The sequence below is a fragment of the Bubalus bubalis genome, chromosome 12, assembly GCF_019923935.1.
Source record: "Bubalus bubalis isolate 160015118507 breed Murrah chromosome 12, NDDB_SH_1, whole genome shotgun sequence".
In the NCBI taxonomy this organism is placed as follows: Eukaryota; Metazoa; Chordata; class Mammalia; order Artiodactyla; family Bovidae; genus Bubalus; species Bubalus bubalis.
In genome coordinates, this window is record NC_059168.1 from 40,386,350 (window position 1) to 40,412,769 (window position 26,420).

Sequence of the window (26,420 nt, forward strand, 5' to 3'; positions counted from 1 at the left end):
ATTTTTCCCTCACGGTATCTAGCAATTCCCCCAGGGGAAGAAAAGGAGGATCTGAGGAAATGGGGCAAGCAGAGAGTTATAAGTAGCCAAACAAACAGAAACAAAAGAACAAAAACCAACTCAGCAGCATTTCTGGCAATCTCATGAGAATAGAGGAATAAAAATAAGAGACTTAAAGGTCCAGAATCTGGTGAAAAGTTAGGGTCAGAGACTGGAGCCTAATATTCTGGCAATTTTTCATCAAAACTTTTCATAAATTGCAAGGTATAAGAGGATAAAAAGCCAAGGAGAAAGCCAATGAAAAACAAAGTGTAGTATTTAGAAATCTCATAATATTGAAGAGAAATTAATTAGAATTTAGAACCCACCAGTGGGGAAAAGTCCCAGTGAACATATCCATGCTCTCAGTGGGAATCCCTGGAGGGCTAACTATAAAAGCAAAATAAGCAAGATGCATATGAAGCACTGCTCAAAACGGAGCCCAGACTCTAATGGAGAGGTAAACAAGCCTTACAAAGACAAAGATTAGAGTTTAGGGTCTACCAAGGGAGAAATCCAAATGAACACACTTGGCTCTTGCTTGAAAGCTCTGGAGGGTTATAACCTGGGGGTGGAGAGGGGACAATGAGAACCCTGCAAAAACTACAACCCATCCTGAATCATTGCAGTCTCTATGGCAGCTTGCTCCCACTTTATTTTCCTAGCAAAAAAAAAAAATGTAAACCCTTTGTAGAAGAAAATATCATCCGGAGCCTCTAAGTTTTTTAATACACAATTTGCAACACTCAACAAAAGATTATCAGGCATAGGAATGAAGCCTGAATGGCCAAGGGCAAAACACTGAAGAACAGCCAGCAGGATAGTAAAAAAGGAAAAAAGGGGGCATTAGCTAGAATGCACAGAAATTAAGACAGCTTCCTCATCTCTCCTCTTTTTGCCTTTTTTTCTTGGCTCAGATGGTAAAAAATGTGCCTGCAGTGCCGGAGGTCTGGGTTCGATCCTTGGGTTGGGAAGATCCCCTGGAGAAGGAAACAGCAACCCACTCCAGTGTTCTTGCCTGGAGAATCCCATGAACAGAGGAGAAAGAGTGGGACATGACTGAGCGACTAACACTTTCACTTTTCAATCATGTTACTAAGCAGAAACAGGGAGACAACATTTTACATTTTTTGTTGTTGTTATACAATATTCAACTTTGTACTGAATCAATTGTGACAATAAAGGAAAACCTTTACTTTTTGCTCTTAAAAAAAAAAAGTCTAGGTCTTGGTATTTACCTAACAGAGTTAAAAAATAACATCCACATGAAAAACCTGCACATAGCTGTTTATAGCAGCTTTATTCGTAACTGCCAAAACTTGGAAGCAAGCAAGATGTCCTTCAGCTTGTGAATGGATAAACTGTGGTTCACCCAGACAATGAAATATTATTCAGTGCTAAAAACAAATGAGCTATGAAAAGATTGAGAAGAAATAGAAATACATAGTACCAGTGAAATAAGTCAACATGAAAAGACTTCATAATGTATGATTCCAACCACATGATATTTTGGAAAAGGCAAAACTTTTGGAGAGAGTGAACAGAGCAGTAGTTGCCAGGGGTCAGAGCAGAAGAAGGGATGAGTAGGTAGAACATAAGGTATTTCAGAGGCAGTGAAATTACTGTGTACTGTATTATAGTAGCAGACACATGTTTTTATACATTTGTCCAAAACGAGAGAAAGCATATGACTAAGAGTATATGCTAACGTAAACTGTGGTTTTGGGGTGATAACAATATGTCAGTGTGGGTTCATCCACTGTAACCAATGTACCACTCTGAAAGGGGATGCTGATAATGGGGGAATCTAAGGGTTTATTTGGGGGAAGGAAGCATATGGAAAATCTCTGTACCCTCCTAATTTTGTGATGACCCCAAAACTACTCTTAAAAAAACAAATCTATTAACAAAAATTAATAAAAGTACCAGGAATGCCAAGATCCAGGACTATATTGACAGAAAATCACACAAAAATAAATGAATTAAAAACAGACTCAAGTGGATCTAGATTACAGGAGTAGGTAGGAAAAATTTTAAACTATGAAAATATAGAGAAAAATAAGAGTATTTCAATAGAGCATTAAAATCTAGTAGAGTTATACTAATACCCAACAAAGTAGACATTAAGGCAAGAAATATTACTAAATACATAAAGAAACATTTAATGATGAGGGAAAATCACAAGGAAGATGCAGCAATTATAAATCTATATGCACTCTAAAATTAAAAACAGAACTTCAATATGATTCAGCAATTCCATTTCTGAGTATATGTCTGAAACAAATCACAATGTCAAAGAGATACCTGCACACCCATCAATGCAGCATTATTTACAACAGCCAACACGGAAACAACCCAAGTGCCCACTGACAGATGAATGGATAAATAAAATGTGGTCTGTGTGTGTATATATATACATACACCATGGAATATTTTTCAACCATAAAAAAGGACATTCTACCATTTGCAACAACGTGGATGACCTCTAATGCGCATTATGCTAAATGAAATAAGACAAACAGAAAAAGACATGATGTCACTTATATGTGGCATCTAAAAAGTATCCTAAAATACTAAATTCATAGATACAGAGAAAAGACTGGGGGTTTGTCAAATTTAAATATAGAATTACAAAAAAATAAATAAATAAATATAGAATTAAAATGCATTATAACAATAACAACAGGGGGAGAAACTGCAATAGAGTTTTAGATCCTCACAACATAAGAAAACTGGTAAAGATAATAATATACATTTTGCTATGTGTCTATTGTAATCTCTAAGGTAACCTCTAAAAGAATAAAAAAAGTATATACCTAACAAGTTAATAGAAAAATATAATAAAAATTGTGATTAATTCAAATAAAGGCAGATCAAGAGAAAAACACAAAATATATGAGACAAACAGAAAACATGCAGCAAGATAGTAGACACAAAACTAAGTAAATCGGGTGATGTCAGTCAATGGCAGTCGGAAGCTCCTAAAATTCTCCTCTCATACAATAGCAACAAGAAATTGACCCAAAAATTTCAGCAAAAAAGTAAGTATACAAGATGAGTGAGTGAAAGTCGCTCAGTCGTGTCTGACTCCTTGTGACCCCATGGACTGTAGCCTACCAGGCTCCTCTGTCCATGGAATTCTCCAGGCCAGAACACTGGAAGAGGTAGCCTTTCCCTTCTCCAGGGGATCCTTCCAACCCAGGGATCAAACCCAGGTCTCCAGCATTGCAGGCAGATTCTTTACTGAGTCACAAGGGAAGCCCACATGAGGTGAGGGATATGCTAATTAATGCAACTGTGGTAATCGTCTCGCAATGTACAGGTATATCAAACCACCACACAGTGCACTTTAACTATGTTAAAATTTTATTTGTCAATCATATCTCACTACAACTAAAAGAAAACAAAGTAACATTGATAACTTCTTAGCTTACTGTGTACATAAAAAGGTTATTTTTTCCAAATTATATTTAGTATTTTACCTTGTAAGTCAATTTTTTATGCTGACACACCTTTAATTCATATTCACAAAAAGGATCAGATACTCTAACTACAATGAAATGCTTTGACTAAAAACATAAACTGCTAAAGCTGCAAATATATCAAACTGAAATGTATTAAGAAATAGGCATTTCTAAAACATATTTTAAAATAGACATACTTATCCCAACCAAGAGTTCTTATTTCTCCAATAAGGCTTGAGTAGAACTTGGGAGGAGAAGGTAATACATATGGTTCTTTTTTATTCTTTAAAGCAGCTTCCTGTTTAAAAGAAAAAATGTGAATCAGCTGTGGAATGCTACACAATGAATTATTAGTACCTGACTACAAAACACAACTCTTGCACCTCATTAACATGTCCATTATTTTTATAGCAAATCCAGCTGATTTCCCTCCTCATTAAAAAAAAAAAAAAAAAAAAAACAGACAAAAAAAGGGGTAAAGGACTGCACCAAAGGTAACGTAAAAATGTCAATTATTATACCATACAAACTTAAGTCTAATATTCTCCTAAACTATCATGTCTATCACAGATGAAAAAGGATCACCAAAGCAAAATCCTCATCCTCAAGGCTTTACTATTTTTCTACCCCTGTGGATATAATGTTTGATAGAAAGAAACATGACCTTTAAAAAAAAGCCTGAATTCTATGTACATGGCCTAGACCAACATATTTGTACACCATTATGAATCACATTCTTACAAACAAAAATCCTTCTTTATCACAATAAATAGTTAACCTGTTAATTTCCTTTACTGACTTCCTCGCTGTATTACTCCCAGACCAGCAAAGCATTTTACCATCTATCTGGTTAGATCACAGCTTCTTTCCCCACTAAACCTACCTATGACATCTTTAAGATGATTTATGTTCCCCTGAACAAAACTAAAATTTACATTTTTTACAAGCAATACAAGCATCACTAGAGTTGCTGAGGCTGAAAATTACCAATTACTTCGAAGGTGTTAACCTGGACAGTATCTTACTTGGAAAGTAAAAAATAAATGTACATATGAATTACACAGAGGTTCATATTGTTTGGATTATTAAAAGGTATTATAAAAAACAGGCTTCCCAGATGGCTCAGTGACAAAGAATCCACCTGCCAATGCAGGAGACACAAGAGACCCAGAGTTCAATCCCTGGGTCTGGAAGATCTCCTGGAGAAGGAAATGACAACCCATTCCAGTATTCTTGCCTGGGAAATCCCATGTACAGATGAGCCTGGCTGGCTACAGTCCATGGGGTTGCAAATAGACATGACTAAGCACATTATAAAAATTAAAGAAATAAAAATTTTAAAAAACAGATATAATAACAAAACAACATAAGAACAAGTATAAAATTATAAAGATTTGTGGTAACCTTAATAAAAAGTATACATTTTTATTCACTTAAATATGTTTATTAACATGGATAGAAGGCTACTAAATTAACACTACAAAAGACTAGACGTTTACAAAACAGCATTTCAAAAATCAGGACTGCTAACTGAAACTACTTAAATACAGTTCTAAATCTGCTTTGGGATAAAAACAAACAAACAAAACCCTGAAAGCTGGTTAGTAAGGCCTAGAATGTCAATTTGAATTAGAAAGGAAGCTCCGAGAAGACAAAAAGTATACTGCCTTTTCATAAACTACTTAGTGCTGTCCACAAAATTAGTATTAAGATTCTCCTGTTACAAATATGACTAACAGGAGTCAGTATAGCTCCTGTACTTACAAACATGTAAGAGTTACATAGTATTTCTTTGGAAATTTTTTTCAATTCAAAAATATTAATTACTGTTATTAATATATACTGAAGATAAAAACAACTTGGATAATAATTTACTTGGATAAACGAGTACTTTAATCCTAGATTTACGGCATTTGCTAACTCTGCCTTCTACTTTGGGTCAGACAAGTTATTCCTACTCTAGAACCATAACAGAGAAAAGTGCAAAGACAGAGAAGCAAAGTGTTCTTGTGGAGAATGAAGCAAAGGTACTTAGAAGAAAGAACACAGGCTTTACAAACCAGGAGTTTAGATCCTAACTTTAAACAATTAAGTTTTGAGGCCTTAGGCACTCAGTGACTCAGCTCTAAAATAGGAATAAAATAACCTACCTGTTGAGTTCTTTTAAAATATAATTGTTCATTTAATAAATATATATCAAACTCCTACTACACGCCTAGTTAGGACTAGGAAACTCCAAGAGAAATTTAACAAAATGTCCTGAAATAAGTTCAACAGCTACTGATTTCATTTGGGCAACATTCTCAATATTTTCACCAGGGATTGTATTAGGTTAACCCTATTACTAATAATACAACCCAATAAATAAACTAATAATTCTTACATCTTTAGGTAGACTGCCACAAATGTGCAACAGTATTACCAACCCTGTCCACAATTTTAGAGAGTTAAAGTACAGGATCTCATTTAGGAAAGCAATAACAAATGCACTAAACAGACTACTGTGAATTAGAGAGCAATCACATTATTTTAAACTAATGAGTATTTCTTCAAAATTAAATGACCATGAGAGCTTAAATTAGCTTCATAGTAAAGCCTAATGGGCCACATAGTTTTACTCTGGTTCTCTTAGTCCTATTTGTGTAGCTTATCAAAATTATGATAAAAAGCCAAAAGAAACTTTTTCAACTTTTGTCCAATGTCAAGGAGACATAAACCAAAATGTTTCACTACTTCAACCTTTTTAAGGTTATAATGTTGTAGCCTTTGACAAAATTTACAATGAACTTTGATAAACCTCATAACTACAGTTTACAAATTTATAAGTGAAAATTTAAACTTTAGAAAGTGACTTTTTAAATACTTTCATTTGATCCCAAACTTTTCACCAAAGCCTCTGTCATGAATATTAAAAAAAAGAATTCAAAACAAATCTAGCAAGCAAATTAAGTTCTCAATATGTGGCAGCTGCTGCTAACAATAAAGAGAAAACAGAACCACAAAGAAATAACAAAATGCTTTCAGTTGTTAGTAGAAATATAGTGGCATTGTAATTTTATAAAACAAATACAAGAAAAATTTTATAGATGTGAGAAATGCATAATTAAAACATAAAATTATAACTATGTTAATACTCAAAATGGAAAAGAAAAACTAAAAATAGAATTACCACATGATCCAACAATCCTACTCCTGGGAATTTAACCAGACAAAATTAACTCAAAAAGACACAAGCACCCTATTTTCATAGCAGCACTGTTCACAACAGCCAAAACATAGAAACAACCTAAATGTCCATCAACAGATGAATGGATACAGAAGATGTGGTACATGTATAAAATGGAGTACTACTCAACTATTAAAAAATAATAATAATAATGCCATTCGCAGCAACATGGCTGCAAATAGAGATTATCACATTAAGTGAAGTCTAAGAAAGATAAAGAGAAATACTGTATGATATCATTTGTATGTGCAATCTACAATCTGGCCAAAATGAACCCATCTACAAAATGGAAACAGACTCATAGACATAGAGAACAGATTTGTGCTCGCCAAGGAAGAGGGGAGGAGGGGTAGATGGCCTGGGAGTTTGGGTTTGGTAGATACAAACGATTACATTTAGAATGGACAAACGAGGTCCTACTATACAGCACAGGGAACTATATACAATATCCTGTGATTAACCATAATGGAAAAGAATATTAAAAAGAATGTATATATGTGCATAACTGAGTCACTCTGCTGTACATCAGAAACTGGCACAACATTGTAAATCAACAGTACTTCAAAAGAAATACTAGAAATGAAAACTCAGATTTAAGAGAAAAGAGATACAAGCATAAAAGTCAAAGAAGTAAAACCCCTATGCCAGATGTGAATTGAAAATACTGAAATGAACATAGGTAATAGCAAAGGTCTGAATAGTCAAAGCTATGGTTTCTCCAGTAATCATGTATGGATGTGAGAGGTGGACCATAAAGAAGGGAGTGCTGAGTGCTGAAGAACTGATGCTTACAAATTGTGGTGCTGGAGAAGACTTCTGAGAATCCCTTAAACAGTAAGGAAATCAAACCAGTCAATCCTAAAGGAAATCAACCCTGACTATTCACTGGAAGGACTGATGCTGAAGATATTTTGGCCAGGTGATGTGAAGAGCAGACTCATTGGAAAAGATCCTGATGATGGGAAAGATTAAGGGCAGGGGGAGAAGAAGGTGACAGAGGATAAGATGGTTGGATGGCATCACCAACTCAATGGACCTGAGTTTGAGCAAACTCTGGCAAATACTGAAGGACAGGGAAGCCTGGGGTGCTACAGTCCATGGGGTCACCATGGACTGAAGAGTCCATGTGTGAAGAGTCAGACATGACTTAGTGCCTGAACAACAAATAGCAATGAACATGCCAGTTTCAAGACTGTGGCATCCAAGTACCATTTTCTACAAAGAAACCATATCTCTTTGATAAAACAGGATAAGTGAATGAAACTGGGGCAACTGGTGCCACAAAGCGAAGCTTATATTGTGTTAAAAGAACTCAGGAGCCAACATGAAAGGACTTATATTGACCAAAACTGGTAAAATTTAAGCATTAAAAAGAATAATAATCGCAATGGACTAAAGTTAATCAAATACTTTAAAATACACGGGTTCATAATATTAAAAAAATCATTAGTTCCCTTTGAATTCCTAGGTACCAACTCATTATTCTTAAAATTGATTTTAAAAAAAAGGAAAAAAAAAATCAAGCACTTATCCTCATTCCAGTATGCGCAAGATCTCAAATTTACCAAATAAACGATGAGGGGAACTTCTTTTCTGTGAAATTTTCAGCTAATTAATGTAGACGATGGATTTTTAAAAATCACCATTTGCAACCCCTAACAAAACAGTGGATGTAGTTAATGACCATCACTGGAAGCTAAAATCAGTAGGTGATAGGCTCATCAGAAACTTTATATTGGATGGATCTAAACCTATTGACTAATCTTAACTCTATTAAATGAGGAACTACCAGACACCATGTACCTCCTATGCAGAGTAAGAAGTACAGAGCATAAATTATTATTATCAGGAGAAATGAATGCAACTTCATTCAGACCTCTAGATTTAACTGCCAGATTACCAAAAAAAAGTAGAATATGATAAGAGATAGCATGAATATCTAATGAACCAAATTCAGAATGTAGGAAACCTTTTAAAATGCTCCAGTCCCCTTCTCCTAAAAGAGTAGGTAGGTAAAGAAATATCTTAGGCAAAACTTTGAAGTTTGCTCATGGGTCCATGGGTATTTACTGTAGTCATCCTTCTTTTGCTAATCAAGTATCTTATGTATCCATGCATGCTAAGTCGTTTCAATCATGTCCAACTCTTTGTGATCCTATGGACTGTAGCCTGCCAGGTTCCTCTGTCCATGGGAATTCTCCAGGCAAGAATACTGGAGTGGGTTGCCATGCCTTCCTCCAGGGGATTTTCCCAACCCATGTCTCTTGTGTCTCCTGCATTGGCAGACGGGTTCTTTCCCACTAGCGCCACCTAGGAAGCCAATTTATGCACAGTTAACTGAATAATCAATTGTATATAACTGTATATATGTAATGAAGCTTAACAAGTTTTTCCGAAATCTGTAATTGTATATGAAATTATTTCTACATTGTACTGTATCTTTAAGAGTGATTTTTTAATCTCTGTTGATGCTGCATTCTCTAACAGACCAGAAGTACACTTTATTTCTTCACCACCTGTCCAAGTCTAGCGTCAAGTGTACCCATCAAATTGGTTCTTACACACAGTTCTATTCCTCTTGCAGTTCCAGAAAAGTACCATCCACATTTATGCACGAGTAAAATAAAACATTAAATGACTGAGAGTTGAGAGTTTTAAATTCTAATGTTAGTTTTTAAAGGAATTATAAAAACACACCAGATTTACAGAGTATAATGACAGTGTTAGAAAAAAAATTCTTACCAAAACCATCTTCAACTCCATCATAAAACTCACTAGATCAGGAGACTGCTTCATTCTCTAGACCAAAACATATTTTTAATTAATTTCAGTGTACAATGAATACTCCATGCACTGGAAATGGAAATTTAAGTCCATATAAATATAAAAAAAATTAATTATCTTAAAAGTATAAGAATTGAATTATTGGTCATCAACAGTATTATTTCTACCAATTTCATTCTGAAAGAGTAATTAAAGCCCTCAAATCTAATTTGGTGAGATATGCTGAACTATGTAAGCATGGCACTTAAAGTCTCACACATTACTCTATTTCTTCAGCACTGACTACTGTCAAGTTTAGCAAATCTAGCAAACCACAGCACTATTAAAAAAAATAGTATGACTGAATGTCAAGAGGAGTATAAAATATAAAAATCAGGCAAATCTATACAATTAAATCTAGTTAGAACAATGAATTAACTAATCAATAATACTGTCTATTTTAATTTTTTCTTTGACCTTAAAGACTGCCTATAGTTGTTAATTTTGTCCTTTCACAAGCAACCTGTATTAATTCAAAAGGAGTCAATCTTTCAATAAGGTAAAACAGTTACAATAATACGACAAAAAGGAAATAACTTCTGAAGTACAATGTTAAAGTGTCAGCTCCATTTCCTAGAAATCTTTGATTCTTAAAAGAAAATTATTATAAAATAAAAGCAAAAAAATTCTCATTAAAATTGCTCTCTTAAATAAACCTACATCATTTCTCTGCTTGAAATCAAAATAATGTTATTTTTGCTACTTTTTCTAATGCACTGCACTACCACCACTAAGTTCTAAAGCATATATGTAAATTCCAGTTTTTAGAGGAGAAAAATAATAATCTAAAGTATTCAACAATACACGAGGCATATGATTCATACCTTAATGTAGCTTGGTAGGGCACATGTTTGCAGAACAAATCTTTGACTTTCCCTTCTTCTATATATTTCCCCTGTAGTTGACTAGTGATGAGTAATAAATTATACCAAAAGTGTGCAAACTACAGCTCAGAGGCTAAATCCAGCCCAATAGCTGTTTTTATAGAGTTGTAATGAAATGCAGCCACGCCTATTCATTTACCTCTTGTCAAAGCTGCTCTGTGCTACAAGGGCAGAGCTATGTAGTCATAACTGAGATCTTAGGGTCCACACACCTGTAAAATTTACTACCTGGCCCTTCATAAAAAAGACTGCTGACCACACCTTCCACTTTGACTCATATTTAATGAAGTTAAAAATGATACCAGGAAAGAACAGTAACGTTCACCTGGACTTTGGAATAAAACAAAGACTAAAACTAACACTGGGTTCTACAGTATTGGCGGGCAGGGGGGAGATACATAATTGTGACTTTTTCTAGGAACTCTCTTGGTGAATCGGTGGAGAAAAACTTATGAATCTTAAGTCTTCATTAAGTTTTTCTTCCAGCTATTTAGCTATCTCATTAGATTCATTTCTTAAACTTTAGCATACAACATAGTCTCAGAGAAAGGGGAGGGGACGGTGGAGAGAACACAAAGAGAAATCATTTAAACATTCCCTTAAACATATGCTGTAATTATATTGCCAGCAATGTCAGTCTACTTTCTACAAATCAAACAATTTCCTGTATTACTTTGTGGTTCAGTACTGCTTTAAGTGAGAGTAACTGTCATTGTCATTTACCATAGATAATAACCTGCTTTAAGATAGAGAAAACAGAAGATCAGGAAAAACACACAAATTAATAAACCATTAAAAGAAAGGCAGCTCTATTTACATCTACTTTTCTACGAGAGGTACTTCATTATTTTCGATTGCTTCAGTAACTGATTTGCTTGTTTCTCTAATCTTTAAAAGAATTTTCAGGTAGAGGAACCTAAACATTACGAGTAACTGAATTTGGGTGGGGATGTGGATAAAGTGGGTGAAGGGTGTCAAAAGCATAAACTTATAAATTAAAAAAATAAATAAAAAGTAACTAAATAAATCCTGCCTATATTTCATCTATGCTGCCTTTACATCTACTCTTATTACATATGCATACCTGATTCTAAGTGATTTCCACCCCACTTTTCTGTTGCTAATCTTGAACTACAATCACATTTTTGCCACAAATAACCTACAACTCCTAAATGGGTGCTGGGATACTTTTGGTATCACTGCTATTCAGGAAGAGAGAGTGAATGCATTTGAAGGCCCTGAAGTTCCAACCATGGAAATAAAATTTCAACACAAATGCTACCGGGAAATGTGCTGAGGATTTTAGACAGAAAATATTTTACATAAAATATGGCTCCTTAAAATGCTTGATAGAGAAAAAACCTACAGAATTCAGCAACAACTAAACCAGTGTGTTATATAACACTTTGCAAAATAGGTTTTAAAAAGAGCATATTTAGTAACTTCCTAACCTCACTTGGCAAAATGGTTGTCTGGGAAGGCCTTAAAAATAGCTGACAAAAGAAGAGAAGCGAAAGGCAAAGGAGAAAAGGAAAGATATACCCATTTGAATGCAGAGTTCCAAAGAATAGGAAGGAGAGATCAGAAAGCCTTCCTAAGGGCTCAGTGCAAAGAAATAGAGGGAAACAATAGAATGGGGAAGACTTGAGATCTCTTCAAGAAAATTAGATACCACGGGAACATTTCATGCAAAGATGGGCACAATAAAGGACAGAAATGGTATGGACCTAGCAGAAGCAGAAGCTATTAAGAAGAGGTGGCAGGAATACACAGAAGAACTATACAAAAAAGATCTTCATGGCCAAGATAACCATGATGGTGGGATCACTCACCCAGAGCCACACTTCCTGGAATGTGAAGTCAAGCAGGCCTTAGGAAGCATCACTACGAACAAAGCTAGTGGAGGTGATGGAATTCCAGGTGAGCTATTTCAAATCCTAAAAGATGATGCTGTCAAAGTGCTGCACTCAATATACCAGCAAATTTGAAAACCCCAGCAGTGGCCACAGTACTGGAAAAAGTCAGTTTTCATTCCAATCCCAAAGAAAGGCAATGCCAAAGAATGTTCAAACTACCTCACAATTGCCCTCATCTCACACGCCAGCAAAGTAATGCTCAAAATTTGCCAAGCCAGGCTTTAACAGTACATGAACCATGAACATCCAGATGTTCAAGCTGGTTTTAGAAAAGGCAGAGCAACAAGAGATCATATTGCCAACATGCGTTGGATCATAGAAAAAGAAAAAGAGTTCCAGAAAAACATCTATTTCTGCTTTATTGACTATGCCAAACATTTTGACTGTGTGGATCACAACAAACTGTGGAAAATTCTGAAAGAGATGGGAATACCAGACCACTTTACCTGCCTCTTGAGAAATCTGTATGCAGGTTAAGAAGCAACAGTTAGAACTGGACATGGAACAACAGACTGGTTCCAAATCAGGAAAGGAGTATGTCAAGGCTGTATACTGTCACCCTGCTTATTTAACTTATATGCAAAGTACATCATGAGAGACGTTGGAGTGGATGAAGCACAAACTGGAATCAAGATTTCTGGGAGAAATTTCAATAACCTCAGATATGCCAATGACAGCACCCTTATTGCAGAAAGTAAAGAAGAATTAAAGACCCTCTTGATGAAAGTGATCCACACAGTCAAAGGCCTTGGCATAGTCAATAAAGCAGGAGTAGATGTCTTTCAGGAACTCTCTTGCCTTTTCTATGATCAAGTGGATGTTGGCAATTTGATCTCTGGTTCCTCTGCCTTTTTTAAAACCAGCTTGAACATCTGGAAGTTCACAGCTCACATATTGCTGAAGCCTGGCTTGGAGAATTTTGAGCATTACTTTGCTAGCGCTTGAGATGAGGGTCAATTGTGAGGTAGTTTGAACATTCTTTGGCATTGCCTTTCTTTGGGATTGGAATGAAAACTGACCTTTTCCAGTACTGTGGCCACTGCTGAGTTTTCCAAATCTGCTGGTGTATTGAGTGCAGCCCTTTCACAGCATCATCTTTTAGGATTTGAAATAGCTCACCTGGAATTCCGTCACCTCCACTAGCTTTGTTCCTAGTGATGCTTTCTAAGGCCCACTTGACTTCACATTCCAGGATGTCTGGCTCTATGTGAGTGATCCCATCAACGTGGTTATCTGGGTCATGAAGATCTTTTTCATACAGTTCTTCTGTGTATTCTTGCCACCTCTTCTTAATAGCTTCTGCTTCTGCTAGGTCCATACCATTTCTGTCCTTTATTGTGCCCATCTTTGCATGAAATGTTCCCTTGGTATCTCTAATTTTCTTGAAGAGATCTCAAGTCTTCCCCATTCTATTGTTTCCCTCTATTTCTTTGCACTGATCACTGAGGAAGGCTTTCTGATCTCTCCTTCCTATTCTTTGGAACTCTGCATTCAAATGGGTATATCTTTCCTTTTCTCCTTTGCCTTTCGCTTCTCTTCTTTTCACAGCTATTTGTAAGGCCTCCTCAGACAACCATTTTGCCTTTTTGCAATTCTTTTTCTTGGGGATCGTCTTGATTTCTGCCTTCTGTACAATGTCACGAATCTTCACCATAGTTTTTCAGTCTTTCAGATCTAATCCCTTGAATCTATTTCTCACTTCCACTGTATAACTGTTGGGGATTTGATTTAGGTCATACCTGAATGGTTTAAAGGTTTTCCCTTCTTTCTTCAATTTAAGTCTGAATTTGGCAATAAGGAGTTCATGATCTGAGCCACAGCTTCCGGTCTTGTTTTTGCTGACTGTATAGGGCTTCTCCATCTTTGGCTGCAAAGTATATAATCAATCTGTTTTTGGTATTGACCATCTGGTGACGTCCATGTGTAAAGTCTTCTCTTGTGTTTTTGGAAGAGGGTGTTTGCTATGACCAGTGTGTTCTCTTGGCAAAACTCTATTAGCCTTTGTCCTGCTTCATTCTGTACTCCAAGGCCAAATTTGCCTGTTACTCTCTTAACTTCCTACTTTTGTATTCCAGTCCCCTATAATGAAAAGGACATCCTTTTGGGGTGTTATTTCTAGAAGGTCTTGTTGGTCTTCATAGAACCATTCAACTTCAGCTTCTTTAGCATTACTGGTCAGGGCATAGACTTGGACTACTGTGATATTGAATGGTTTGCCTTGGAAACTAACAGATTTCATTCTGTCGTTTTTGAGAATGCATCCAAATACTGCATTTCAGACCTTTTGTTGACTATGATGGCTACTCCATTTCTTCTAAGGGATTCTTGCCCACAGTAGTAGATATAATGATCTGAGTTAAATTCACCCATTCCAGTCTATTTTAGTTCACTGATTCCCGAGGTTCACTCCTGTCATCTCCTGTTTGACCATTTCCAATTTGCCTTGATTCATGGACCTAACATTCCAGGTTCCTATCAATATTGCTCTTTACAGCATAAGACTCTACTTCCATCACCAGTCACATCCACAACTGAGTGGTGTTTTTGCTTTGACTCCATCTCTTCATTCTTTCTGGAGTTACTTCTCCACTGACCTTCAAAAGCATATTGGGCACCTACCGACCTAGGGAGTTCATCTTTCAGTGTCCTATCTTTTTGCCTTTTCATACTGATCATTGGGGTCTCAAGGCAAAAATACTGAAGTGGTTTGCCATTCCCTTCTCCAGTGGACCACATTTTTTCAGAACTCTCCACCATGACCCATCCATCTTGGGTGGCCCTACACAGCATGGCTCATGAGTTAGACAAGGCTGTGGTCCATGTGATCAGATTAAGTAACTGCCCTCACTTAAAACAAAGCTTTTAAAAAAAAGGTCTTACCTGTTGTACTATGTGATGATATCCATTAAGTGCTGTTTTCAGCTGCCAACTACATAGTAATCTAAAATTTTAATGGAACAAAATGGTTTGTTCATTGTTTAGAATTAAAAGGAAAAAACATTTGTATGCCAACTCTAATATGTACATACATACAAAAGAATGACATAAACATAATTCTGACAAGTTAATAAAATTTTTACCACTAGTACTGTTGAAAATCATGTCTTCAAACTATTGGTACTAACTTTATTTCAAAATATAAATGACTGCAATCAGCTAATGACATGCAAACAAACAGTACGTTTTTTTTAATTTTAACATATCCAAAGCAATGTTTTCTTGAACTGGATTCTTTTCCAAGGTAGGTTAAATAAAACCAATAGTTTTGATCATAATTTACAGAACTTGTATTTGAGAAACCAAATGCATTATAACAATCTGTGTTTGTTCTGGCTTAGTCGTGTCTGACTCTTCGAGACTTCGTGGACTGTAGCCCCATACGCTCCTGTGTCCATTATAACAATCTAATCTTCCTTAAATTCCAAATTAAGGACATACATACTTTTAACTGTGTAAGTAGTGATAAATAATGTTCATCTATCTACCGGCTCACCCTCAGCTGCATTCTTAACACTGTTAGGTAACTCTTCTAGAAATGCTTTTACTTACCTAGAAGTAGAAAGTCTGAGTTTTCTCAACCATGGTCTTTTCAAACCATCATGACTCTCCTTTTCTGGTCTGCTAACCCACATCCTCTCTGCTATCTCCTATCACAGGGGCAGAATAGCTCATTCGACTACCCATGGGAAACCCCACCTTCAAATATACTTTCCACCTCCTGCCACCAACTCAGTCACATCAATTCACTAATTACTCCTTTACTGTGGTATCCTTACTCTCTGCTAGCATTTTTTCCTCTGTAACTTGTTTAAGCAAATCTTCTTTTTAAGAAAACACATAATTATAACTCTTCCTTGACTGCACACCTTTCTCTAGCCACTCCTGCTCTTCAAAGTAGTTTTTACTGTTTACATTTCCTTTCTACCCACTCCAAAAACCCCAATACAAGCCGACTTCAACCACTACATGAAGCGTGCAATCTAACCTGACCCCTTTGCAACACTAAGCACTGTTAACCACTCTGACTTTTAAGCTGCTCTTTCTTTGATTTCAGAAATAACTGTCCAGGTTTTCCTGTTAAATCTGGTCAATGCTTTGTCTTCTTTCAAGGTCTTCTTTATTTACCACACCTTTAAATATTGTTATGCCCTTAAGATTATGTCACTAGCTTTCTCTTCTCACTCTATCCATGCAGGAAAACCTATCCACATTCATGGCCCCAAATCCCATGCCTACTGTGACTTCTACATACATCTCCACTCCAAGCTTCATGCATAAGTTCCCCACCAAAACACTGCTGCTGCTGCTGCTGCTGCTGCTAAGTCGCTTCAGTCATGTCCAACTCTGTGCGACCCCAGAGACGGCAGCCCACCAGGCTCCTCCATCCCTGGGATTCTCCAGGCAAGAACACTGGAGTGGGTTGCCATTTCCTTCTCCAACCAAAACACTGCTACCTACTAAAATCTCCTCTTCATACTTCACATCTGATATGCCTTAAAACAATTCCCCTTCAACTTCTTCCAACTGTGACCTCTTCTCTAGTTTAATGATCTGAGTTAGGAATTTGCAAAGAATCCTCCACTCCTCTCCCCCTCTTATCTCCCACTTCTGATGAGTCACAAAATCCTGTCAGTTCTACTTGTAACTGTCTCTGGATTCTTCTTCCCTTCCTACCCTCAGAAAAATTTTGGAGCAGAAATTAGATTTTAGGTGTTACCTAAATTTCTATTCTCATCTCTTGACATTCCTTGAAGGGCTGTCAATACCTATAGCCCATGTTGACACCTAATTTCTATCAGGGCAGAACTGATGCTGTGGGGCTTCCCATGCCTGAACATACACATAATTAACATCAGTCAAAAGTTGGAAACAAAGTTTTCTAATTATTTTCTATTCTCCAAATATTTTCATTTGTTGTTTACTGCTTTAAATAAAAAGTAAATTAGACTGTTTTGCTGTTGAAGAGCACTTCAACACCACAGAAAATCACTTAAAAAGCACACTGATTTGCAAAAATCAGAAATGCTTCTGGTTAACTAATTAATAAACAGAACTCTAACAAACAGAATCAGCTTATACAGATGTGACTGCCCATCCCACCAAGATGCCTGTAGAGTATATAACAAAACACCACATTACCTGGCATTCTTCAGCTGCAAATCTTTGGGCAGCAATAGTCTCAGGTGGAAATCTCTTCCCTGTGGAAAATATTAAAAAGGTTTGAACTCAAATTAAGAGAAGTCAATCAGAATCACATAAAAAAGGCAACATTTTCCTGTATTTTCTAAAAGGCATCAACTTTATTCAAATACTTGTTAAAATATAAGCAACAAAACAGTGCATTTAAGGGAAAATAACTCAAAAATATGTCAGAAACTTTTGTGATTACTGGGTAATCAAAACACTGAGACAGGATTTTGTTTTTAAAGAAAAAGTCATTTACATAAATAAGAAATACTAACAAATGTTTATGCAGACATAAAGGAGAAAGTTAAATGTTATTTCTTAGGAAAAAAATTCAAGAAAAAAGAAATTCCTTCAAACTGATCTGAATATAGAAGGAAAAAACATGACATACCCCATATTTGTAGTTTTCCAAATTTTAATAAAGTGAAAATATATTTAAATAATCTTAATATACAGACATCAGAGAAATATTTTCATAAATCAGAGTATATTTAGTTCTCCCACACTTGCAGACCTTTAATAAATAAAATCCTTGAAACACTGTTACTTATTTTAATTTAAATATTCATTAACTATAATCTGAAAAAACTAAATTTTACTTAAAAGTCTTTCTAAGGAACAAAGGACAGTTCTCTGAGAAATACACTGTTTTACTTTCTTGAGAAAGTGAATGGGAAAGCAGCTTAAACTTTGTACCTTAAATAGCATAATACACATGAAATCTAAGCAAAGGTAAGCAGAAAAAGACAAACAGAAATATAATCTTTTACTCCAACAGTATAAAATGAAAAAGAGTAATAAAATTCTTGAAAACAATTACCACGAGAATTTTATCAGAATCTCCCTCAAAGCAGTTTCAAAAATAGAGAAACACAATTAAATGTACCCCATAACCTTTACTTTCATGGTAATATTGCAGTTCTGACTTTCATTACATTTAAATGTCCTTTAAAAAAATGAAACAAAATGTACTACTGACCTTTTCAAAAGGTCAAGTAACAATAATTCACTATTTCATTAAACCACTAAAAAGTATTATGTAGTAACCTTAACCTAACTTTATAGACATCCCACACATAGGTGTAAGAACAATCTGGAACTCAAAATTTACATGAAAAATAGTTACGTAAAATAATAAAATTCCAAAGTCCCTAATTTGCAAAATCCAACCATTTTAAAAGTCAAATGCCATGTCACATGCCATAATACTTTAAAATTACCTTTTTTTAGTTAAATCATAGGAAAAAAAAAATACGTTAACTGCTCTCATGAAGAATTTCCAAATTTACAGCAAACAAAAGTATCGACAGTTGTCTAAATCTGAATCTCTCTACATACCACTCCCAAAAAATATGTACATCAAAATTAAGAGCAAATAGAACCACAAAAATCCCCTGTCTTAGGCAGAGGCAGAAGAAAGAGAACAGTATAAACTTAAAACTGCCTGTAAGAAGAAAAATACAAACCACTTTCCAGTGCCTTCCATCCTGGGGCTCCTACATCAAGTCCTTTGAGAGAGCTAGGGGATTCAGGAAATTAAAAAAAAAAAAAAACAAAAACAGAAAACAGAAGAGGGGATTAGATTATGTGTGAAAAATAAAGAATTAGCAACATAAAAGTCAAGGATCTCATCTTGGATAAGAACTGTAAAAGCAGAAGACGGTAAAAGGGCTATCCTTTGGAAACAGTGTTAGGAGGAAAAAGTACCAACTATGGGAAACTGAGGGTCTTACATAACATTAAAAATGCTGGATTCTTCCTCCAACACTACCAAAAAAAAAAAGCCATCCATCAAGTAAACTACATTTTACAGACAGAAGAGAGTACTTTTTTTAATTAGAGTATAGTTGCTTTACACTGCTGTATCAGTTTCTGCTGTACAGCAAAATGAATCAGCCATACATATACATATATTCCTTCTTTTTTGATTTCCTTGCTATGTAGGTCAAAAGAGGGTATTCTTGAGGAATTTAACAAATTACTGCTGCCAACGGTTGACAAACACAAAGATAATGTCTCCATCAATGATAAGCTCAGTTCAGTTCAGTAGCTCAGTCATGTCCGACTCTTTGCTATCCCATCACCAATTCCCAGAGCTTGCTCAAACTCATGTTCATTGACTTGGTGATGCCATCCAACCATCTCATCCTCTGTCATCCCCTTCTCCTACTGCCTTCAATCCTTCCCCACATCAGGGTCTTTTCCAATGAGTCAGTTCTTTGCATCAGGTGGCCAAAGTATTGTAGTTTCAGCTTCAGCATCAGTCTTTCCAATGAAAATTCAGGAATGATTTCCTCTGGGATGGACTGGTTGGATCTCCTTGCAGTCCAAGAGACTCTCAAGAGTCTTCTCCAACACCACAGTTCAAAAGCATCGATTCTTTGGCACTCAGCCAAAGTTTATAATCCAACTCTCACATCCATACATGACTACTAGAAAAACCATAGCTTTGACTAGATGGACCTTTGTTGGCAAGTAATGCCTCTACTTTTTAAGATGCTGTCTAGGTTTGTCATAGCTTTTCTTCTAAGGTGCAAGCGTCTTTTGATTTCATGGCTGCAGTCACCATCTGCAGTGATTTTGGAGCCCAAAAAAATAAAGTCTGCCACTGTTTCCACTGTTTCCCCATCTATTTGCCACAAAGTGATGGGACCAGATGCCATGATCTTAGTTTTCTGAATGCTGAGTTTGAGCCAACTTTTTCATTCTCCTCTTTCACTTTCATCAAGAGGCTCTTATAGTTCTTCTTCGATTTCTGCCATAAGGGTGGTGTCATCTGCATATCTGAAGTTATTGCTATTTCTCCCAGCAATCTTTGATTCCAGGTTGTGCCTCATCCAGTCCAGCATTTCATATGATGTACTCTGCATATAAGTTAAATAAGCAGGGTGACAATATACAGCCTTGATGTGCTCCTTTTCCTATTTGGAACCAGTCTGTTGTTCCATGTCCAGTTCTAATTGTTGCTTCTTGACCTGCATACTACTATGACCTGCTAAGTTACTATGAGACAAAAACAAAATGTGGAGAGAGAGGTGGGAGGGGGATTCAGGATGGAGGGGACATTATGTATACCTATGGCTGATTCACACTGATGTATGGCAAAAACCATCACAATACTGTAAAGCAGTTGTCCTCCAAATAAAATAAATATATAAATTTTTAAAAAATAAGAACTGAGACATTTCAGGTGATGACAATCCCTCAACGTAAACAAAAACCACAAGGCATAAACAAATTACAATACTGAATTAAACATTATTTGGTGACTATTTGCACCCAGATTCAGAAATTTTAAAACCTCATAATAGAAACTGAAGAGAAAAAAAAGACAAAACAATATTAAAATGGAAGGATACATTAAGAGCTGTTCAAAGAAGAATAGGGTAAAATTTAAATTTCTTACCTTTCAAGACAAAAAGGGAAGAAAATGACCAAATGAGAAAAAATTAAAGACCACCTGAGAGAAGCAACTGAAGTGGAACACAAGCAAAAAAAAAAAAAAACAATAAGAAAGAGATCAAATAACATATGGGAAATAGAATAATACTAGCACCAGACATCTTAAAACAAGACTTTAAAAAGCCACAGTGGAACAAACTTTTAATAATCTGAGTGAAAATGCTCACTTAATAATATATAATTCAGTATTCCTTTAAGAAACTGAAAGGGAATGTCCTTTAGTTTATATAATGGAACAACAGGGAAGGATTTACCTTCCCATGTTAACTAAAAGATTGGACAAAATATCTGAAACAATGATTTTTAGATATCAAGCAACAGGCAGCACAGGACAATGACCCCTGAAAGAAGGAAAACAAAGGAGAAAAGTCTCTGTAATTGGCCAGCCTGCAGAATTTTCAGGCTGCATGGCAAGGACGAAGAACCAAATAGAGCCTAACATTTTCTATTATTTGAGAAGACAGGCCTGAGTAAGGGGAGGCCAAGGCATATAGAATTTACAAGATACAGTACAAAAGAGGAGAGAAATACATGGAGAAAAATTACACAGAGAATAATTCTACAGAACTTCAGAGAATTTCTAAAAAGCGTTCTTCCGCTGAGTACTGATTGCCACAGGATGTGAGACTACCTAAAGATGGAGAGATAAGAGAATACCTCGAGGCACTCACACAAAGCTTAAAGAAATCATGTTCTAACCAACCAGAGTGGAAAATCTTGTACTATAAGAGCTATTAAACAGTACTCTTAAGAGTGTTGTCTCACACTGATGTATAGAACAGTCTTACGGACTCTGTTGGAGAGGGAGAGGGCGGGAAGATTTGGGAGAATGGCATTGAAACATGTAAAATATCATGTATGAAATGAGTTGCCAGTCCAGGTTCGATGCATGATACTGGATGCTTGGGGCTGGTGCACTGGGACGACCCAGAGAGATGGAATGGGGAGGGAGGAGGGAGGAGGGTTCAGGATGGGGAACACATGTATACCTGTGACGGATTCATTTTGATATTTGGCAAAACTAATACAGTTATGTAAAGTTTAAAAATAAAATTAAAAAAAAAAGAGTGTTGTCTCAGTGGTACAACCAAATCTCTAGGCTCAAGTCTGTTCTGTTTCAGCTTAACAAAGCTTAAAAGTAAACCTTGGAAAGATTTGCTGTTTCCAAGTAATTTAATGGTTGTCATTCAGTCACTAAGTTGTGTCCAACTCCTTGCAACCCCATGAACTACAACATGCCAGGCTTCCCTGTCTTTCACTGTCTTCCAAAATTTGCTCAAACTCACGTCCACTGAGTCGGTGATGCCATCCAACCATCTCTACTTGTTGCCCCTGTCTCTTCCTGCTCTCAATCTTTCCCAGCATCAAGGTCTTTTACAATGAGTTGGTTCTTTGAAATCAAGAATATTTAAGAGAACAAAAAACTTCATACAACCAGTGGAATGCACAATATATGTCAACCAATCAAAATATACCAGGTATGCAAAGAAGCAAGAAAATAAGATTAAAAAGAGAAAAATCAAGAGAAACAAATATAAAAATGGCAGATAATAGAGCTTCCCCTCCCACACTTAAGCAGTTATAACTGTATTATGTATGTTCAAGAAGGTAGAGGAAAGCATCAGTACGCTAAACAGACACAAAAAAAACCCAAAAAGACCCAAGTTGAAGAGATGAAAAATACAATGTCTGAGATGAAAAATATATTACAATGCAGTTATTAACAGCAGATTAAACATTGAAAAAAATATATTTGTGTACCTGAAAACACAGAAGTAGAACATCCAAAGAAAGCAGAGAAACTGACTGAATAAAAGAAAAAAAAAAATCAACAAATTATGGAACAACTTAGAGTGGCTTAATGTGCATGTATTTGGAGTCCCCAACATAGGAAGCATGAAGGAACAAAAAACTTTTTGAAGAAATAATGGCTGAAGTTTTTCCAAATTAAATGAAAATACAGATCCAAAAAGCACAATAAACCCTATGAAGGAAAAACATGAAGAAAACTACACCAAGGAACATCACAATCAAATTGACAGAAACCAGTGAGAAAAATGTTAACAGCCAAAGAAAAACAATATACTTACAGAGGATCAAAGATAAAAAGTACAGATTTCTCATACACAATAAAACAAGACAATGAAACAAAACTGCCAAAGCACTAAAACAAAAAGTCAACCTAGAACTTTATACCCAGTGAAAGTATATTTCAAAAGGCCAAATAAACAATTTTTGAGACATAAAACAGTTAAAGAATTCATCACTAGCAGACATGTACTACAAGAAATGTTAAAGGAACAAGTTTAGGAAGAAAGTAAATGAGTCCACGGGTAGCAAGGACTTGGACATGACTGAGTGACTGAACAACAATAACGACAAAATAAAACAAGATGGAAATCTGGATATAGAACAAAGAGTATCAGAAACAGTAAATATATAGATAAATATAAAAGACCTTTTTCTTATTTTTTAAAATCTCTTTAAAGCATAATTAATTGTGCCAAAGCTGGAATAACTTAAGCAACAAATAATGTAGTGCTAGAATATAATTCAAAATATAAAATATCTGTATGTCCATACTGATATAAATGATTGAATTAAGAAATGGAGAAATTAATCTCCCATACAGAAGAATTCCAGATAAATTACAACTGACTCTTGAACAACATGAGTTTGAATTGTTCAGGCCTACTTATACATAGATTTTTTTTTTTTTTTTACAGTAACTACATACTGTAGTCCTATACAATCTGCACTTGGCTGATTTCACAGATGGATTTTCAAGCCCATAAGGTTTAGCACACTTAAGCTTTGCATTATTCAAGGGTCAACTGTATACAGATACTCCACTTGAAAAGGGAGGCAGCATAATTCCCCACTTCTTTTTTTTTTTTTTTTCTTTTTAATTTATTTATTTTAATTGGAGGCTAATTACTTTACAATATTGTATTAGTTTTGCCATACATCAACATGAATCCACCACGGGTGTAAGGGCTGCTCATAGTGACTTCTTCCAAAGAATACAGTATGGAAAGGGGTGGGGAAAAAAGTGACTTCCCAGTAGAGAAACCTACAAACACAACTTCAGCCAAGTGATCAAACTCAACATCAACAGTCATAAATCATGTTGACAATATGTACCCTAATATGATGTGATGAAACGGTATCTAAACTTTGCAATGTTTCTCTCAAAAACCCATGAAGCCTAATCACGAGAAAAAAAGGCAAATGCTAGTAGAGCAGCGTCCTACAAGAAACTTGACTAGAATTGCTCAAAAGGTCATTTCATAATCATAAAGGAGTCGGAGTCATCAAAGACAAGGAAGGTCTAAGAAATTATCAGCTCAGAGAAGCCTTCATGGCAAATAAATGGGGAAACAATGGAAACAGTGAGAGACTTTATTCTGGGGGGGGCTCCAAAATCACTGCACTTGGTGACTGCAGCCATGAAATTAAAAGACACCTGCTCATTGGAAGAAAAGCTATGACAAATCTAGACAACATATTAAAAAGCAGAGACATTACCTTGCCAACAAAGGTCCATCTAGTCAAAGCTATGGTTTTTCCAGTAGTCATGTGTGAATGTGAGAACTGGACTATAAAGAAAGCTGGTGGCTGAAGAATTGATGCTTTTGAACTATGGTGTTGGAGAAGACTCTTGAGAGGGTCTTGGACTGCAAGGATATCCAACCAGTCCATCCTAAAGGAAATCAGTTCTAAATATTCATTGGAAGGACAAGACAAAATAAGACTCTACATGTGGACATCACCAGATAGCCAAAACCGAAATCAGACTGATTAGATTCTTTGCAGCCAAAGATGCAGAAGCTCTATACAGTCAGCAAAAACAAGACCGGGAGCTGACTGTGGCTCAGATCATGAACTGCTTATTGCCAAATTCAGACTTAAATTGAAGAAAGTAGGGAAAACAACTAGACCATTCAGGTATGTGCTAAATCAAATCCCTAACAGGAAGTGAGAAATAGATTTAAGGGACTAGATCCAATAGACAGAGTACCTGATGAACTATGGACAGAGGTTCGTGATATTGTACAGGAGACAGGGATCAAGACCATCCCCCAAAAAAATAAATGCAAAAAAGTAAAATGGCTGTCTGAGGAGTACTTACAAATAGCTGTGAAAAGAAGAGAAGCAAAAAGCAAAGAAGAAAAGCAAAGATACACCCATTTGAATGTAGAGTTCCAAAGAATAGCAAGGAGAGATAAGAAAGCCTTTCTCATCAATCAATGCAAAGAAATAGAGGAAAACAATACAATGGGAAAGACTAGAGATCTCTTCAAGAAAATTAGAGATACCAAGGGAACATTTCATGCAAAAATGGGCTCAATAAAGGACAGAAATGGTATGGACCTAACAGAAGCAGAAGATATTAAGAAGAGGTGGCAAGAATACACAGAAGAACTATACAAAAGATTTTCATGACCCAGATAATCACCATGGTGTGATTACTCACCTAGAGCAAGACATCCCGGAATGTGAAGTCAAGTGGGCCTCAGAAAGCATCACTACGAACAAAGCTAGTGGAGGTGATGGAATTCCAGTTGAGCTATTTCAAGTCCTAAAAGATAACTGTGTGAAAGGGCTTCACTCAATATGTTAGCAAATTTGGAAAACTCAGCAGTGGCCACAGGACTGGAAAAGGTCAGTTTTCATTCCAATCCCAAAGAGCAATGCCAAAGAATGCTCAAACTAGCACACAATTGCACTCATCTCACACGCTAGTAAAGTAATACTCAAAATTCTCCAAGCCAGGCATCAGCAGTACGTGAACTGTGAACTTCCAGATATGCAAGCTGGTTTTAGAAAAGGCAGAGGAACCAGAGATCAAATTGCCAACATCTGCTGGATCATCAAAGAAGCAAGAGAGTTCCAGAAAAAATCTATTTTTGCTTTATTGACTATGCCAAAGCCTTTGACTGTGTGGATCACAAGAACCTGTGGAAAATTCTGAAAGAGATGGGAATACCAGATCACCTGACCTGCCTCTTGAGAAATCTGAATGCAGATCAAGAAGCAACAGCTAGAAGTGGACATGGAACAACAGACTGTTCCACACAGGAAAAGGAGTAAGTCAAGGCTATATATTGTCATTCTGCTTATTTAACTTATATACAGAGTACATGATGAGAAATGCTGGGCTGGAGGAAGCACAAACTGGAATCAAGATTGCTGGGAGAAATATCAATAAGCTCAGATATGCAGATGACACCACCCTTCTGGCAGAAAGTGAAGAAAAACTAAAGGGCCTTTTGATAAAAGTGAAAGAGGAGAGTGAAAAAGTTGGCTTAAAGCTCAACATTCAGAAAAGTAAGATCATAGCATCCAGTGCCATCACTTCATGGCAAATAGATGGGGAAACAATGGAAACAGTGGCAGACTTTATTTTGGGGAGCTC

At 36.0% G+C, this 26,420-nt stretch overlaps 1 protein-coding gene across 4 annotated transcripts in view; it reads right to left on the minus strand.

Moving 5' to 3' along the window:
- The window catches only part of FANCL (FA complementation group L), a 91,450-nt gene that overhangs the window by 59,263 nt on the left and 5,767 nt on the right, over positions 1 to 26,420 (minus strand). For 2 of the 4 annotated variants that reach the window (XM_044925927.1, XM_006070296.3), the window contains exons 2-5: positions 17,492 to 17,550; positions 15,233 to 15,293; positions 9,472 to 9,528; positions 3,701 to 3,801 (exon numbers count right to left, since the gene is read on the minus strand). In XM_044925927.1, the coding sequence (XP_044781862.1) occupies positions 3,701 to 3,801; positions 9,472 to 9,528; positions 15,233 to 15,293; positions 17,492 to 17,550 (278 nt within the window). Of the gene's footprint in view, positions 1 to 3,700; positions 3,802 to 9,471; positions 9,529 to 15,232; positions 15,294 to 15,901; positions 16,726 to 17,491; positions 17,551 to 19,005; positions 19,059 to 26,420 lie in introns of those variants that run through there. The other 2 variants (XM_006070299.3, XM_044925926.2) reach the window with 2 other exon arrangements.